The sequence below is a fragment of the Apodemus sylvaticus genome, chromosome 2, assembly GCF_947179515.1.
Source record: "Apodemus sylvaticus chromosome 2, mApoSyl1.1, whole genome shotgun sequence".
Lineage (NCBI taxonomy): Eukaryota > Metazoa > Chordata > Mammalia > Rodentia > Muridae > Apodemus > Apodemus sylvaticus.
In genome coordinates this window covers 92247945-92267631 of record NC_067473.1, presented here as the reverse complement: position 1 = coordinate 92267631, position 19687 = coordinate 92247945, and the positions used below count along the sequence as shown (strand labels likewise).

Below are 19687 nucleotides of genomic sequence, written 5' to 3'. Positions count from 1 at the left end.
CCCCAAGCACAACTCACAAGCATCCTTTGCACAAGAGCAGTCGTCAGGCCCTTACTTGTAAGCTAAGGTTTCCCTAGAAGGAGGCAACTCATTGCCATACCCCATACAGACCTTCCATTGTACCTGTATCAACCACACAGATTTTCCTTTTCAGCCTTGAGCCTCTTCACAGCTTTAGATTTTAGCTTTAGGCCAGTCTTTAACTGATCTCATGGTCAAACTCCCTCAGCGAGGTCCTGCCTTCTTCACCAGGTCCTGCTCTTGTCTCTGTCTCTTTGGCTTACTTGTGCTATAACCACATGGGACTCCGGTGTTCTCTGAAACGCTTCGCATTCCTGGTCTTTGAGATGTGGTTTTGAGAGCTCCCTGCATGCTCTACTCGCATTTCAATGCCACTTCTTCAGAAATGCTTTTCCTCACTCATTCCAGAAGAGGTTTGCAAATTCTCTCTGGGGCCCATGGTCTGCACTTGTCACATTTATTGCAATTTGTGCATATATGTGTGATAATTTCATCTCACATTCCCCCAAGGCCCACTTAGGGCTCATCTTCATTGTCACTGTAATATGCCCTGCTCTCAGCATGCTAGCACAGATTTCTGCATAGAGCAAGCACTTGCTGGACAGTTTTGAATGAATGAATACTAAGTGAATGAGCTAACTCAGGAATCTTAACAGCACTCTTATTAGTCTAGCCTGAGGATATTATATGCAGAATCTGTTTCTATTTGAATACATCAAATATGAACAAAAATAGAAGCTTTTTCGCTTCACTCTTCAGAGATAAATTTAGAGATGTCAGGTGATGTGGAGCAAGAGAAGACAGAGTGAGGAACATACTAAACACATGCAATGTCTTAAAAATAATACTGGACAATCATCTAAAGAGACAGCTGGATAATTTAACTGTTCACTGTGTGAAGTCTGATATACCATTTAACCACGGCCACCCACAAACGTGACCCCCAACTCTCAAGTTACAGTTCTTCTTGGAGCTACAGCTCTACCTAACTAGTTAAAAAAAAGTTTACTCAGGTGTAGATACAAAGGGCCTAAAAATGTTTTCTTTTGGAAGTAAAAGACAAAAATAAAAAATTAGTAAATTAAAGAAAGGGGGGAGGAAGACAATTTTGTAATGTCACATAATGAAAACATGTTTTGAAGAAAAAATATCATTTTTAGTACCACCCTTGGAACTACAACTTACTTACTTTTAGAAGATCAGGGGGTAGGTCATTTATTTGACTGAGTGACGTGATTATATAATTAGTAAGCTGTATTTAAAGAATACTACAAAGAGAACAGAACCCAAGTGTATTTGGGAAATGAAAGACATGCCAAAAGATAAATTTTGGTTTGGTCTCTTTCACTAAAATATTTCAAGGACACAGTTCTAACTGTGCTCAGTGACAGTTCAGTTACTATTAAGGATTCCTCTGAAGTCATACATGGTTTTGTGTATCTTTTCTTATTCTTGCAAACTGAGCCTCTGCGAGGACCTGGGCAGCCAGCTCCTCCATATACTATGTAAACATTTCATCTTAAGACTTCAATCTCGTGAAAACCATTCAGAGCTTCATAATTATTTACACTTTGAGCCAGTTCTTATTCTGCTGCATTCCTTCACAGGAGTTACTCTATCACAGGGTTGAAACAAAGTCCACTTCATCTTTAAAACCAGGTCATCTGATCACAGGGTTGAAACGATGTCCACTTCACCTCTAAAACCAGGTCATCTGGCCTCATTCTTGGTCAAAGGATGAAATAATGGGGCCATTAAATAGAAGAGGTTTAGGGTACCATTCTCCCTCCATGAGGTTGAAAATATGATATAAGATCCCTCACCTCAGTCTTTGGAAAGTTTGTTAGTGATGTAGGACAATTTTATGTTTTGGAATGCCAACCCATCTCAGACCCCATAGGACTTTCTTTTTTAAATTCAAAAGATTTACAATGCAAGGCAAAGAAATGTTAAAGTATGACAGTTTGATAACTTCCAATATAATAATTTCAAGAATATCATATATATGTATATGATATAGGTGTCTAACTTTCAAAGATAGGCATATCTAGAAACAGATCAGAAGCCCAGTTGCTTGTGGTGGAGTAAAAGACATGATAGTTGTCAGTTTTTCAGTATTTGAATTTCTCAGAATTTCATCCTATCTCCTTGTACAATCATGCTGAAGTAATTTCAGTTTGTTCCTACAGAGCCTGTCTTAGAGTCCTTTACTCTCCTAGAAACTAGAAAGCAGTCATTTCAAAATAAGAACACCAGCGTTGCCTCTTGCACCTAAAAGGAGAACACAAGGAAGAAGACTCAGCCAGCCTCACCATGAGCTCACAATGAGCAGAAATTGCATGGCCACTATGTCTGTCTTACTTCAGGAAAATACACAATGCTGCTCATAAATTGTCTTTCATTACTCCGTTTGAAAGCTGTCTTCTAGGCAGCCTTTTTTATGGCATAGATGAGCCAGCACTATAAGGTCGGTACCTTCTCGGTGTATCTCTAAAGAGGTAACTGCTGATTTCGGCTCCATCTGGAATCACAGATGAATCATGAAAAAACGTCTTATCCCGGATTTGCATCTGAAAGAGTTCCTCATCTCGGGTGGGCAGCTTCTGGGTCCTTGAGGTGAGTGGTAACAGGAGGCACAGCAAGCACCAATAGAACAGCTCCATCCTGGGCAATAGAAACAAGTTTTTCAATTAGTCCTGAAGACCGATCCTGGGGCTGGAAGGAAACTTCCTGACAAGTCAGAACTCCTCATTTACACAGAATCAGTGATGTGGCACATGTCTCAGACCACACACACACACACACACACACACACAATTTTGAAGCAATTCTCCTGTGTTTCATTTAAACTATTTCATAATGTTGAGAATAGATTTACTAGAATCTCGACAGTAAACAAAATGTTTTGAAACAAAAAGGACTTTTAATGCATTAACTTCCCTGAGTCCTAAAAAAGAAAGTCTGCCCTTTATCATGGCAAAAGTCAACATGATCCCTCAGTGTTCAGAAGTTTGGAGGATCACCAAGGGTCAGTCCTTTCAGGTTTTACAAGATGTATGCCCACGGTTGACCAGAGACATGGCTCAGTAGCCAAGTTACTAATCACTGACACAGTTGAACAGCACTCCCAACCAAAGTCGTAGGGACCCACTGAAAAGCAGAAATATTTTACACATTTTAACAATTCATGCTAAAAACTTGACTCAGCTTTTTTTTTAATATTTTACTTAACACTAGCATTTCATAAATTAGGGTTTTTTTTTTTTTAAAGACTGAAATGCTCAGCTCTATCACTTGTAAAACAATTTGTTCAAAGCCACAAAGTTATTTTATTGATACGTGATTGTTACAACTCACAAGTACATTTGCATACAAATTTGCCTGTCAAAAAACAAGCCTTAGATTTCAGCTGTGGACCAAGCCACTCAGACTGTTAAGCCATTGGTCTTAACTTCTTGGGGGAATCTTTCTACTGAGTTGTACTGTGGTGTTTATGACTGACGTCTGTCAAGGCTCCCTGTCAGTAAAAGGGGCTCACTCTGCACTGCTCACACATGTAAGGCTGATGTTAAGGCCTCTGTCTTTCTTATGGCTTACTTCTGTGGGACAGCCTAGATAGGAACAAGTAAGTGAGGTTTTGTTCCTCTGGTTAACTGTTCTATATTTTTCTTACAAAATTTTGTAAAGAATTATTTCCCAAGAATTCAAGTATTAGAAAAATATAAAGGGTATTTTTTTTTCACTTAAGTACTTCTCATAGTGAGAAATGTATGTTTCCAATATATATGGTTGAAATAATTTGAAATGAAATGGATCTTAGTACAAATTAAAATATCTATTACTGTAAGTTTGGCATAATTTGACTTTAATTTTCTCTCTCTCTCTCTCTCTCTCTCTCTCTCTCTCTCTCTCTCTCTCTCTCTGAGTATCACAAAAAAGGAGAGTGATATCTCAATGGTTAACAGTGCTTACTGTTTGTTCTAGAGGAGCCAAGTTCTGTTCCCAGCACTCACATAGGGTAACTCATCACAGCCTGTAACTCCACTTTAAGGGAATATATAAGGTCTTCTGTGACACCCACACATATGTGGCATTCACTTGCAGACACCCCCCCACATACATATGCATATACATACATACATGCACACAAAATTTAAAAATTTTTAGTTATCTAAAAATGGTTTTTGAAAGCAGTAACATTTATAATGACAGCATGAGTAGTTTTTCACAGTCATCCTCCTCAAAAAATTCTTTTAACTACTTCTACATGTTTTTTTCTGCTTTGTATGTATTTTCCCACTCAAAATATCTGCAGGCATGGAGTTACTACATGCGACACCTTGCTTGCTGTTTTCCTTACTGTAGTTAGCAAATGTAAAAAAAGTTTTACACTGGGCTACAATATTGGTCAGAACCATTATATATAATGAAGCAGGTGCTGTTGTCATACAGTTGGAACCTCGGTTACGTAGCCAGAGAGGGATCTAATTTCAGGTAGAACTGCAGAACCTAAACTTTACAATCTCTCTCAAGAAAGCTGTGGGTTTTTATTGTCTATCCTTACGTAGTTGAACTGTAATTGAAAGACAACTTGATAGAGAACTGAAAAAGCTAGCAATCAGTTCAAGCTGTTAATACATATATGATTTTAGGCAGTTCAAGTGTTCTGGAACTCAGTTTTCTAGAGGGATTTGATGGATGATCCCTGAACTCCAAGAATGGACAGGGATTCTGTTAGTGAGCATTAAATGCATCATCTGAACCAGATGACACTCTGGGAAAACACCAGGCTCCCTTGAGTCTCCCTCTTGTGGCCAGGCAGGACTTGCAGTCAAAGGAGGAGGGGCCTTTAAACCAAAATTTGTCCTGCCTGCACGATGTGCAGAGATAAAAGATGGAGCAGAGATCGAGGGAACAACCAATCAATGACTGATCCAACTTGAAACCTATTCCATGACAGAGAGCCAACCTCTGACACTATTAATGTCTGCTATGATTGCAGACAGCAAGCTAACATAACTATCTCCTGAGAGGTCTTATCCAACCACAGATGAAAATAGATGCAGAGATCTCAACATTAGTTGAGCCTCAAGGAGTCTTGTGGAAGAGAGGAGGATAGAAGTGAACAAACCAGAGAGGTCAAGGACACGACAGAAAGACCCTCACAGTCACTTAACTTGAGCAAATGGAGGCTCACAGAGACTGATCATTCAGGGACTGGATCTAAGACCCCTACACATGTGTAGCAAATGTGCAGCTTGGTATTCATGTGGGTCCCCTAAGAATTGGAGCAGGGACTATCGCTGATTCTGTTGCCTGCCATTGGATCCCCTCCCCCTCCCTGGATTGCCTGGTTGGTCCTCAGTAGATGAGGATGTGCTGATGTAACTAGATGTCCCAGAGATTGGTAGTACCCAAGGGGGGGGCCCTCTTTCCCCTCAGAGAAGGGAGGTGTAATCCATGGAGGGAATTGTAAAGGCAGGACTCTGAAGAAGGGGGGAGGTGAGCTGAGATCGGGATGTAAACTAAAAAAATAACTATGGAAAAATAAATATGTTATACAAAATTAAAGGAAATAGAAAAAAGTCTCTTAAATACTCAGGTTATTGTCAAAGAGAACTAGAAGCATGCTGATGATAAGTACAAGCTTATGTGAGATCCTGATAGGTGTCTACCAGTGTCAACTGAATGAACCCAAGTCAAAGTCAAGAAGCTTGTCCCTAGCAAACAGGGACATGGTGGGCTGAGATGGGCAGGTAGGTGCCTTGTTCCTTCTTTCTTCCCCACTACTGTCTGTAGTGAAAGGAAAACCTGAATAGCATCTGGTATTTGCTAAGCATGAAATCAAATGTGGTTAGGGCCTGGAGTGATGGCTCAGCAGTTAAGAGTACCAGCAGCTTTTCTAGAGGTCCTGAGTTCAATTCCCAGCAACCACTTGGTGGCTCACAGCCATCTGTAATGAGTTCTGATGCTCAGTTCTTACATGCAGGTGGACATGCAGATAGAGCACTCACATGCATAAAATAAATAAATAAATATTTAAAAATATATTTAAAATGTACTTAGGAAGATTACCTGTTTTAACCAAATGGTCATTTCTCTTCGAGTAGTGCAATTCCCACACTTTGCCTCCAAAGGAGATCCCAGACAATGGTTTAAGTCTGTTCAGAATGGAGAGCATTTGGCTACTCCAGGGCAGCATACCTCAGTGGCCTCCCTGTCTGCCCAACTGTACAGTTCCATTAAGTGCCTTAGCCCCACTAGGCTGACTGGGTGTTTAGGAAAGCCCCAGAAAGAGCATTACATGACAATTAGAAATGGTGCAAATTTATAAACATAAATTTATATAGTAAATTAATGATTTTGTACATGAAGTAAAGTTTTTATGTTGAATTTTTGATGAGTGCTCAAAGTAGGGCTCATAGTAGGGCTCAAAAAGTTCTATATTTTAGAAGCATTTCAAAGTTGTTTGTTTGTTTGTTTTGATTAGGAATGCTTGGCTTGTTAACCTAACAGCCTTGGAGGATAAAGTGCTGGGATAGAAAAGTGAGAATAATTATTGCCAGTTGTCAAGGATGAGAATTCCCTAAACTTAGTCGCCTCTTTCATCATCTGTTGGAGTCAGGAGTCAGGAAGTCACTTGAAGAGAATGATATCATAGCTGAGGCTGTACTTCTGAAGGATGTAGTCTCTCTAACCCAGGAATTTTGCACCTTCTTTAGATAATGACAAACAAATTATTAGCTTGAATTTTGAAATAGACTCAATCCAAGAGAAATCAGAGTTAACTTTTGAAAATTATAAAATAAATTGGCATATAACATGTATTTAAGACAAACAGTATGACAATTTGATGCATGTATACAATATACACTGATCAAATCAGAATAATTAGCATTTCTATTTTCTTAAGCATTTATTATGTCTTTATGTTGGGAAGTTTTAGTCTTTTCTTCTAGTTCTTCAGATGCATTTACTGACTTATTTCAACACATAGCCGCACTGCTTTGCCCTAAACACTTCAGTACCGTTTCTTCCATCTGAAATTTGATGCCCATTATTCAACCTTTTTCTAGATCTAGCTTCCACTTTTATTTATGAAAATGTCATATTTTTGTAATATAGTTCATCAGCTATGCTTTTGGTTTCTATCAACCACCATAATTGCCATGCTAATTATGATGATCAGTGCACACTGGTTTTTCAGAGACAAGTTTAAAATTAGCATAACCTCAAAACACAGGAATTTATATTATATCACACACTTTGATTCAACATTCAGTATTTTAAGTATTTATTTATTCATTTATTCATTCATTTATTTATTTATTTATTTATTTATTTATTTATTTTGTGTGGAAGTTTCTACCATTCATATTCTAGAGAATGAACTCAGGTTGTCCCACTCACTGAACATCCAATATTTTAACATGAAATAATAGAGAAGGAGAAAGTTCTCCTGGTGAACGTTAGTCATTTGTTCAATGTCATCAGATTATAGACAGTATCTATTTTTAACAAAATGTGCTTTGAGAAAGCACCAATAGCAATCATTACTTTGAAAGCATAATATGTAGAATCTAATTCATAATTTATACTCGATCAAAAGTGGACTTAAGAGATTGTTTAAATGGAAGTCTTAAAGTTTTATAGTTCTTTAACCCATGTGTCCTCTCTAAAACTTTCATTCTAAGAATTAGCCACTTCAATTTTTTTTAAATAGTGTGCAAAGTAACAGGTTTTGTTGCCAGGTTCTCACATGCATTATTATACTTTCTGTGTCATTCAAGGCCTTCCACTCTGTTCTCCCATCCTCCTGGCCCCTTCCTTCCTCCAAACAGTCCTCCCACTCTCATGGTGCATGTGAGGAATTAGCCACTTTAAATAAACAACTGGAAATGCATTCCTCTTCAGAGGAAGCCAGGCTAAGTCACTCTCTGAGAACAGACTTCTAAAATTACAAAAGTGCCCTCTAATGGCATAACTTCTTTTGCTTATCTGTTATCTCTCCATACCCACTGCTTTGAAGTTTGAATTCAGTGACACTGATCAGGCCAGGCAAGGTGGCGTATACATACAATCACAGCTCTTGGGAAACAGAAGTAGGAGGGTCAGGGCTGCAAGGTCACCCTCAGCTACAGAACCAGTTTATGGCTAGCCTATAAGCTACAAGGAGACCTTTTGTCTCACAGAAACAAAAATATCATCTCTCCCCTCACCCAAATAAAACAACACAAGTCCTCAAGGAAAAAAAAATTCAAAACCCACTCATCAGAATTTCACTTTCAGAATGACTTCTTACACGGCCATCTGGTGGATAATGTGGGGATTGTGCCCATGTGTAGCTAAGAATCTTGTTATCCTTCTCCCACAGCTTGCGTAGCTCAATCAGATGCAAAAAGTTGCTGGGATGGTTTCACATTTACATCATATCTGTATGCAAATACAAATACATATGCAACTATGCATAAGCATACACTGCACTAAGAAAGTCAGTTGGCATTTACTGTATGACTATTAACTATCCAGAAAAACAGCACGCTGCCATTCTAAATACCAAGTAGGGTCACTGACATGGCTTGGACTGTAAGTTTCTGTTGCCTGGACCATAGAGATGCTAGCAAATCTCTGCCAGCGCTTATGTTGTCAAAAGCTTTTCTCTTAAACAGCACTCAGCTTTAAATCATGTGATGACTGAAGAAGGAAGAATCTGGGTGTCTGGACATCCCAGAGTCTTTGGGATTACAGGCCACAGACACATGAGATAATTTTATTGTTTGGAAGGACAATATGTGACAGATTAGAGTTACAAAGAAAAAGGTTTCTTTCTCTTTTCCTCTCCTCTTCCACTCCCTTCTCCATCTTCACTCCATCTCTGCCTCCATCTCTAGTTCTTTCTCCCTCCCTATCCCAGACTCCATCTATATTTCTATCACTATCTCTATGTCTGTTCCATCTCCTTATCTCCAACTTAATCTCCATCCTGTCTACCATCCCCATTTTATCTAGTTCTTTCTTAGGAACTGAGGAGTGGAGATGAGTTGTTTCTGAAATGTCATCTCAAGATTACCATGAATTCTCTACTGACAGAGATGAGGAGGGTCTGAGACAAATGGACAATAAGATCTGTGTTTAGTTGTGTGCCGTATGCATATATTCTTCAAGTCAAAGTATGTAGAAATGTATGAGTGCAGTCAGCTGATGTAGAAGTGAAAACCAATGATGAGTAGTCCTAAAGGAAGAGTGTGTTCAATACCAAATGTTTCAACTGCTGCTGCTGGGTGGTGGGCAAGCCAGCACTACATCGAAGCCTATGTGACAACAGTTTGGTTTAGGACTTCAGTGCAGACTAGCATCTACCTCATTGTCATCACCTTTGCTCTGAGGAGTACAGATTTCCTGGGATGAAGTGAAGACCAGTTTTAAAGAATAAAACAGTAAATAAGTAGATGCTTTATTTTCACTTATTGGGATATGTGTGTCTGTGTAATGGATATATGAATGTAAGTATAGGTACCCTCTGAGGCCAGTTAGGACTCACCCGCAGATCTGCTAGTACTAGAGTTAAAGGCAGATGTGAGTCACCTGATGTCAGTTCTGGGATCCAAAGTCAGGCTCTCTAAGAGAACAGTATATACTCTCAACTGCTGAGACATCTTTCTAGTCACAACCAAGGAAGAAATCAGAGCTACTGTCATTAAAAAAAACAAAACAAAACAAAACTAAGGAGCAGGGAAACTAATGGGAAACTGAAAATGCACTGTTTTAGTCTAAGAAATTCAGCATTCATTTGAAATTCTTATTCTTTTATAATTTTCACTTATTAACGTTTATTCAGTCATCTATTTGTGTATGTTTAGGGTAGGTATGGCTTGGTGTATGTGTGATCCATGAGTGTGTGGAGATCAATCAACAGCATTCTGGAGTTAGTTTTCTATTTCTAACATGTGGATCCCAGGAATCCCACTCAAACTTTCCAGCTTGGCAGCAAGAGCTTTTACCAACTCAGCCATCCTTCTGACCTTTAAATGTTTATCCTATGGATCCTTTAGTGTAGTTAAAATAAAGTCGGAGTGAACTAGGATTCTCCTTTCCTACAAACTTGGAGAAATGCTTAATGACCAGAAATAAGCAAAGTAAAACCTTAAAGTACACTGTATAAGCCAAAGCCCACAAGTGACTTCACCCACAAACAAGCGAAACCTGCATCCAGACACCTAGAGCATCCCCATACAGCCTGTCCATGCAATGCACTGGCAATTATGTAAGGTGGACTCACCCACCTGCCAGTCCTGAGCAAACTACTGGCTTGCTTGGTGAACACTATTTACTATTTAACCTGTTTAAACAGTGATTAAAAAGCTAACAAACTGCATGACATTTTGCTCTACAAACATATTCAATGGATTTTAGCCACAAATTCTAACAGCAGTCTTGAGAAGAACCCATTTCAAGCAACTAGAAGTCTTGCCTTTAGTATTTGCAGACTACTGTCCAGTTTGCTTCCTAGTGCTGTGGTTGGCACCATCACCAAAAGCAACTTGTGGAAGAAAGGATTCCTCTGACTAATTCATACTTCATCATGAAGGGAAGTCTGGGCAGGAACTCAAGACAGGAACTGGAAAGCAGTACCTGAAGTAGAGGATGTAGAGGAATGAATGCTGCCTACTGGCTAGCCTCTCATGGCTCATTTAGTTTGCTTTCTTCTATAACCTAGGGCACCCTACCCTGGGGTGGCACTCTCCACAGTGGGCTGCACCCTACCCCAGTCAATCATTGATCAACCTGTCTACAGGTCGATCAGATGGAGTCATGTTCTCAGTTGAGCTCCCTTCTTCCAAGATGATTCCAGCTTGGGTAAAATTGGCTACAAACTAGTCAGTAGACCTCTATTGTTGGGGGTAATCTGTAAGTCTCGTAAATAAAAACTGTGATTTGTGATATTTCTGACCTAGAGTTTCTGACTAAGGGGCAGCATGATGTGCATGAAGACACAGAGCTTCCTCAGCCATGCAGATGCCTCAGGACTGCCACCAACACTCTCCAGTAGTGTTACTAGAATCAAAGTGGACTTGTACAACCTGCCAGAATGGTAATCAAGGTCTGCAATATCTTTACAGAAATGTGACCATATTTGTAAAGAACAGCATCAGGTGATGATAGCCATTCTGTGCTATAAAACCTAAGATCAAATTCCTGATGTAAACATGATGCACAAAGGATACAGTTTTTTTTTAATTTTTAATTTCTTATTTTTTGGATTTGTTTTTTTTCCGAGACAGGGTTTCTCTGTATAGCCCTGGCTGTCCTGGAACTCACTCTATAGACCAGGCTGGCCTTGAACTCAGAAATCGGCCTACCTCTGCCTCCCAAAGGGATTGCAGGCATGTGCCACCACCGCCTGACTAAGGATACAGTTTTAAAACGCCTACAACGAGATTGACTTTATATTATTTGAAATAAATTCAAAGCAAACCCGAAGCCCCACAAAGGGAAGAATATTCCGAATGACTCGAGGATGATGCATCTGGAACAAATGAAATTTAATGTTTAATTATAGAGAGTAGAAAGTGCATGATTATAATTGAATGAGGAAAATTTAAGGAATGGTATGCCACAAAGATTTCTGTTACTTTCTTTTCATGCAAATATTTAGTCATCTAAATTTCTATTATTAAACTTGAGGGTGTTTGTCTTTATCTACATCATCCAAGCACATACGACAATATATTTAAGTGATTGATCTAGCTGAAGGGAAAATGTGGTGTTGGTGTAAGGACTGGTCCTTGTGCCTGCACCAACCTGCTGCAGTGAGCTAGGAGACTGTGCTGAGTGCCTACTGTGCAAGAGCTTGCCTTTTGGATGCAAAAGTCGCACCAAGGCAACAATGAAAAAAAATTAAATTCCTAGAAGTGGTTTGATTTCGTTGTATTTGCAAAGAAGAAAAATGCTGACTGAAGTTAGTTGATTGTAAAAAAATCCAAAAATATCACCTGCTTTCGTTGAATATTAAAGAAGGAAAACAAAGCACTGCGGTTTAAGATTTCCATATGTAAAAAGAAGGAACTGCAGTAAGAGGCTCCTGGTTTGTCCTGTGGTGTGGTCCCAGCAGGTGAGAATGGCGCTCCCTTGCAAAGACTATCCCTTGTGGATTTATCTCTGTTAACAGAAGCTGCTGTCACTCCATAGTGCCACAATTATCAAGGGCTTGAGAGTTCATTACACCAGTGATTCCAACATCCTCAAGCACTTCCCCCAGTGACTGCCAACTCTTATTCTGAAGGGAAATTAAATTAATATAAAAAAGCACTGTAAAATTAAAACCTGCCAGAGATTCAAATAAAGTTTCTGTGCTGTCATCCATCCGTTAGATCCTCCTGGTGCACAGTTCCTGACCGGGCCAAAGTCAAGGGCATTCTAATTTTAAATGGCCAAGTGTACAGAGTCAGAACTACGTGAAAGAAGAATTTATTTTAAAGTAAGTAATCTTGTCTTCTTACTGTTCTTAAGGCCAAAAAGAGCACAATGACAACAGAAATAACCAAAATAAATGCACCATAAATAGCCATAGTCTTTGATGTGGAAATCCAGACTTAATTTACCAAATGAAAGAAGATTTAATCTTCAGTGGATGGGTGACCACAAGATACAGCCAAGTCTGAGAATGATGTGATTCATAGGATAATGAAAAATAACACTGACACAAAAGAGAAGATGCTTTCTTCCTATCAAATGTCCTCTGGATGCTAGATAACTGTGCGAGCTCTTGCCATCTTGGGAACAACAAATGACTCCTAGACTGAAGAGAGCCCATGGGGAGGGGGAAAACACTCCGTTGCTTTTCTTGCTTATGTTTGACGGCTATGCTGGTTTTTTCCTCTTGGGTTGCAGCAGAATGAAAGTGGCTTCCTGTGCAATGTTCCCAACAGTCCATTCCCTTCACACCTCATTCTCTGCAGAGATGGGGCAGAGGCCATTATCCCCAGCACATGTCAGCAGAGAAGCAGAGACAGCAATACTTGACTATATAGTTACTTTAGCTGAGACGTGAAGTTACCAAAACTGAAATATGATCAAAGAGCTAATATTAAAAAGCCAAGTTGCTAATAAGTGATCTGTCAATTGCTAACTTAGTACTCCAAACTGAGCTGGGTGATATAAGAACTTAACAATGATAACAAAATATCCTACAAATGCAAAGACTACTTACAATGACAATAGAATTGATATTCACTCATTTTTAATTCACCGTCTTTGTGATGAGTGCAAGAACTCATTTGGGGACATATCATAAAGTGTATATTGTAGTCAGAATGATAAATAGCACACAAATACACACATGATAATGTTGACTGCTATTCATTGCCGTGCAGAAAATTAGAATAGGCTTGTATTAAAGAACACATGGTGACAGCAGCTTCAGGCTGACTATTTAGTGTTTCTCCAGCATTATGAGACATATTTATGTTTCTCCAGCATGCTGAGACAGATTGGGAAAGCAATGTAAATGAAATGACATTTACATTGAGATTTAAACAGAAAGATAATGCTGGAGAAGCAAAGGCCGAAGAAAGAGCATCCTGTACAAAGAAATGTCTGCAGCTAAGTTCCTGCGGTGGCACTACACTTGGGGTACTGACAAAGGAAAGGGTCACTGGTGGAACACAGAGGAAGAGTTGGAGGGAGGGAAGAGAGAGAGAGAGAGAGAGAGAGAGAGAGAGAGAGAGAGAGAGAGAGGCAAAGTGCAGGTCACATGAACTTTGCAACTATATCAAAGACCATTCTTTTCTGCTTGTGATGGAAAGCTCTGTAAGCAGAACAAGATCCTGGGCTAATCAATGCTGTCTGTCTGTCTGTCTGTCAGTCTGTCTATCTATCTACCTATCTATCTATCCATCTGTCCACACATCCATTTATCGTCTATCTCTCCACACAACCATCTATTATCTATCTGTCTGTCTGTCTATCTATCTATCATCTACCTACCTACCCACCTACCTGTCTATTCATCTATCTATCCATCTAAGCAAAATCAATTACTATATAGGTAATCAATTTTAGGGGGAGGGTGTTTATAGAAATAAAAAAAAAATCAATCTAATCTCTTAAAGACACAGAGGAAGACTCTGGCAGATGCCAACGGCAGAGTGTAGGTGACTTGGAACAGTCTTGGGAGATATTTAATAAACTAGGTTACAGAGAATACAAGGAGATGAAGACAGAATTAGGGTGAAGAATCAAGAATAATATATTAGGATGAAAGATTAGGAATCAGAGAGAATTTAAATTAGGTTGAACTAATATAATGTCGTAATGAATTGCTACCTATCTAAAATGCAACTTTTAAATCTAATTCTTTTCTTAATTTTCTACATTTATTATTTTTTTAATTTGTGCATTCCACAATGTGCATGTGGAGGGGTCAGAGGAAAAGTTGACGCAGTTAAAGCAGTCAGCTCTGTTCTACTGTCCTTCCAGGGATCGACTTAGATGGTCAGCTTTGGGAGTCATTACCTTTACCAACTAAGCCATCTTCCTCAGTCTAAGTGATTCTTATGCCAAATAAAATATTTCAGGAAAACATTTTTTTATGTGATGAGACTTCTATGCAGTGGAGAAAAAATTCAGGTGTGCAGTGTGACCTAAAAAAGTGTAAGTCTTGACTTCAATTGTCATAATTCAAAATAGGATCCAGAAATAAATAGAAAAGGCTGATGAGACAGATTGGGAAAGCAAACACACACACACACACACACACACACACACACACACACACACACACAGTTGTACCTAATAAAATTATATTTCAAGTGAGGGATGCAAAATGCTTCAGGTGCACTAATTTTTCAAATTTATCAAAAGTACACAGAGAACTAAGAATCCTAAAGCTGTATCTTAGCTTAGTGTATTACTAGTGAGGAGGAAACAAAATAAGAAAAATGGACACAGATGTTTTGAAGAAAATTGACTTGAAGCACTTAACAGACCAGCTCTCTTTCTGAGCTGTATCTTAACAGATAGCTAGAAAAATTGAGGAGCCCACCTTCAAATGTGCATTTGCCCGATGCACATTTTTAAAATTTTATTTATTTATTTATTTATTTATTTATTTATTTATTTATTTATTTACAAAGTAGTACCAGCTTGAGGAATCACACAGTATAGGCTGTGTGACGACACAGGAATCCATAATACTTTCTAGAACTAGATTTTCACTGAGGAAGCAGATGGCTGCCTCATAAAGAGTGGAAGGGAGCAAAGGCTCTCAGGGGCAGAGACAGAAAAGGAACAGCTGGCTGCTGGAACGGCAGCACACTGAGGGCATGGACAGTCCACGGTGGGAATCAGGGCTGCCTTTGTATGTTCCGTAGGAGAGTCAGGTGTTTACCAAGCTCTGCGGGACTGAGTGGCCTAATGGGCTAGCTACTGGACCCTCTGCTCTGAGAGGTGCTGGACTTGCTGGGCTTCATGGGCTAAATACCGGATCCTCTGCATTAAGACACACAAACTAGTCTTGTTTGTGAGTGAGAACAAAATGTCAATTAGAATAATAGAAAAACCATAGCAGGAAAGAGGAGTCTACTAAAACACATGGACTCTTCTCTCTTCTCATCTGTAAGTAACAACCTTAAATCTTCACCTATTTTCCGTCAAATTCAGGTAATATGTGCCACTTTCTCAAAAGACCATAAACATTCTATTCTCAAAAAAAATGGTATTTAAATTATTCAACTTCAAAGATATTCCTGTTTGTATGACAAACCTGGTTTTGAAAATTGCTTTGGTGATTCTCCAGCTGGGTCTGCTCAACACATGGGCTGCATCTTCCATAATGCTTTGATCAAAGAAAGCTTTTATAATCCAGCTCCTAGTGGTGTAATTAAAAGCAAGCCCCACCAACAAGAAGAAGCTGCTTTAGAACAGCAAGCATGGTGGAACCACAGTGCTCAACGGGCAATTGGCCAAGCACTGCTTGGGTACAGAGGCTTTGTTAAGATCTGGCCGGGAACCCTGAAGCAGCCACGAACAATTCTCATGAAGCATTTGCACCTGTTAGGCTCACACTGTGCTGTGAGAGACAAAGAACAAGAAAAGAATTACATTGGCTCAATATGCCTGTTCCAGAGACCAATGGGCCACGAACAAAAAATGGACCCACCGAAGGGGCCGAAGAGCATAGGGATGGTGGGTCTTCTAGGCTCTGAGGTCAGAGAGGGCAACTGTGAGGAAGAACATCTCAGCAGGGGTCGCAATAAAGGCTAGAATAAAGAGGAAGCTATGCAGAGCTGGGGAGGTGGGAACTGGAAGAGACTTCTTTCAACAGAGCAGACCCTGAGGAATATGGGCAGCACAATAGGTGGTCTCTCAGGCCTTACACTTACAGATCTGCCCACCTTTGTGTAAACTGCCACTACCAGCCAAGAAGGGTATTGTGTGACAAACACTTTTCTGGGGAGATATTACACATACATGTGAACTTGTTCCAGAGAGGGAGCCATGACAGAAGTAAGTTTGGATACCATCAAAACCTAACTTGGTGAACCAATGAGTTTTATTGGGGTTTCTTACAGGAGCATGGGTGAGGGGTTACTTATAGAAGCTGCAATTACTCAAGGACAGCTTCATCCTACCACCCCAGATAAAGACAGTCAACAAAACTGGGAACCTGGAGCACGCTGCACAGCCTGTAGGCAGCTCAGCCAGTTAGAGTATCCTTTCTAGGTGCCTTGGTTGTCTCAGCCTATTGTAGGCAGATTGGATGGTTTCTCCTTCAGGTCTCAGAGTCTCCGTTGTAGTTCAGGTTCTCTGAGAATCTTCATCACAGCTCAGCTTCCTTCCATCTGAATGGGACTCTCATTTTTTATTGCTTCCTGTGTCAGGGAGCCTACTGAATCTGGTCAGTTTCAGGGGCTTCCTGGAGCACTTTTGAGTTACTTACCTTCTGGCTTAAAAAACTTTCCTTCATGATGGAATGTTTTAGTGTTGGAGGAAATAGTTTCATTACTGTTACAATAGATCACAGGGCCAGGAAAACAGGTCCTAGCTCAGGTCAGGCGAGGAATAATGGGCTGGAGCCAAAGCAAGAGTAGATACAGTGGCTTCAAGTTCTATTAGCATACATATTAAAAGCAGAGAGACCTGGCAACTCCTCCCAAGGACCGAAAGGAAACACAGATGAGACTACAGTGCAGTTAACACCAAGATGTACTGGCAAGGTCATTAATGTCAGAGCTATTGTAACATACAAGGATGCCTTCCAACCTTCTGGAGCCAAGCACCAAAACAGGACTCTATAGACTCCAAGAGGCTCTAAGGATGGCAGCAAGGTACTGCTCACTTGTATGGTTTATTATCCAAGTTCTCTCTGTGTAGTGTCAGTAAACCAGCTCCTGTTTGTTAGGGTTCCTGTTGTTAGTCCCCAACCTCGGGGGGGGGGGGGGGGAGGTTGCTCCAGAAATAAATAAGGGAGAATCACAGTCTTTTGCAGAAACCAGAATTTGATTATTATTGTCCTATCCCATCTCATTGGAATTGTACAGATTTTTATATGCATTTTGTCCCCATAAAAGTACTCTTCATGAGACTTAAGGACCTATGTTTATGAGCATATATTTCTTTTTATTTATCTTGATGTCCTTAGGTGGTTATTTTTAGTTTGTTTGCACAAAATGGGCATGGAATAAATATTTTCTGAATTATAGTGTCTGCTTCTGAAATGCTAATATCAAAAAACCAAAGCAATCTAGACTGCCTTCTATCAGAAAAATCCCAAAAGTTTCTGGCATGCAAGATGAACTTAGGGACGCTTGCTACAGCATGTTAGCTCAATCTGAGCTTTAGACCTATGTTCATTCTGATCACACAGCAGTGGAAAATGGCATAGTGGTGACCTCTGCTAGCTAGGCTCCAGAGTCAGACTCCAATTTCTTTCTTCCGGCAGAGCATTCCTGTGCCATTAAGACTGTAGGGAGTGTGTGGCCCTGCTCCTAGGTTTAGTGTCCGGCATTTGATTCTGGAGGTCCTGACTAGGCAGCTGGAAGACTGGGATGTTGTGTTAAGGGAAGAGTGTGTCTCACTAACAGAAGTGGATCAGTGCTTGAAGCTATCAATGAGGAACATTGATAAAATCCATGTTCTGTTAACAGCGAATCTTGCCAACTCCTCTGCAGCATGTGCTACCTCTCTTATCCAAACGGTCAATGCCAAAAATTATTGACATATTTGCACTACCATGGCCTGCTTTAATACTTTGCACAATATTCACATGAAAATCATTTTAAAAATCTGTTTCCACATATTTCTGGAAAACAAAATGGTTGTGTCAGAGTGCTTTCCACTTATGCTAAGCTAAAATTCCGGTGGTATGAGCATCTAATCCTCCAACTCCTACTCACTTTGAAAAAATCATGTCTTCAACCTTCCCCAACTGTGCCTTGTACTTCCAGCAAAGGCCCCAGCACAAGCCAGTCCTGTGCTGAAAAACTTCTAGCTATTTCTCTGGAGGCAAGATTTTGTACCTTCTATAAGACTAAAGCATTGATAACAACAGGGAAATTCACTTGTACATTTTTTACTGGCAACCATCTTAAATACTGTTTGTACACATGAGATCCCCAAGTGTTCAACAGTTAATAATGCTAATCACAGAGCACAGCATCAAGCTGAGGCTCATAGCATTTTGTAGGAATACCTAAATTAATGAAAACAAGATTATTGAAATGGGCTTCTTATTAAATAAAATTATTTTACCATGTAATAACATGAGCTGAAGAGAAAAAAGAATTGTGTGCTTTTGAAATTTTTAAAATTACCAAATGTGTAACAGATTGTTATATGAAAATTAAGTAGCTTGGAAGCATATCCCTAGTATTTTTAGGTACATATCAAAGGGGCAGTCACTGACCAGGCTGCTGTGGCCAGAGGGGCATAAAGAAAACGACTCAGATATGTGTTAGAAAGATCTGTCTTTTCTCCTAAGGAACATAGAAATATTCTAGCAGTAAATTGAGTACTATGTACTTGGAACGGAGTATTATTTTCCTTTGAAAGTATATTAGAATACATTCTGATTGGAGGAAAGAAGTGTCGTATTCTCAAACTAACAGACACAAATCAGCTTGGTTCAGCAGGTCTGGGGCGTGCCCTCAGACTGGCCCTGGGACCTAAGGATGCCAGTAACCCCTGGGCTGCACTAAGTACTCAGGGTATAGATGGTTTTGTTCCTCAGAATCTTTTGATTTTCATGAATTTTTATTTTGAAACTTTTAAAACATTAATATATATCATCTTGTGTCTTGTGACTGTTAAAAAGGGAATTTTAAAGTAAAAATTGTTAAAAATATATTTTTTCTTTTAGAAAGTCCAGCCCCTTTTCCCAAACAAAGACACATTTTGGAAAGATGAGGTAATGTCCTCCAAGGAGGAAGTTTCTGGGCTCTAGTCTTCAGAGAACCTGGTGCGGACACAGCTCTCTCCTACTTTCTCTGCTTAGCTCTCGCATCTGACCCATGTTTCCACATCTCATGTGAACTCCTCTACATCTTGTTTTCCTGTCAATTCAAGACCCAAATCTCCTATAGATAGTTGCTTTTCGTCTAGCCTGTTCTGCGGTCTCTTCCATCGTACTCTATCATGCAATTTTTACTGTTCATTCACATTTGGAGAA

At 39.7% G+C, this 19687-nt stretch overlaps 1 protein-coding gene across 3 annotated transcripts in view; it reads right to left on the bottom strand.

Annotated features, from left to right (window-relative positions):
• Ndnf (neuron derived neurotrophic factor) overlaps positions 1–19687 on the bottom strand; it is a 46023-nt gene that overhangs the window by 15017 nt on the left and 11319 nt on the right. For 2 of the 3 annotated variants that reach the window (XM_052173852.1, XM_052173853.1), the window contains exon 2: positions 2497–2685. In XM_052173852.1, coding sequence (XP_052029812.1) covers positions 2497–2684 — 188 coding nt within the window. In that variant the 5' untranslated portion in view covers position 2685. Of the gene's footprint in view, positions 1–2496; positions 2686–15784; positions 16063–19687 lie in introns of those variants that run through there. The other variant, XM_052173851.1, reaches the window with a different exon arrangement.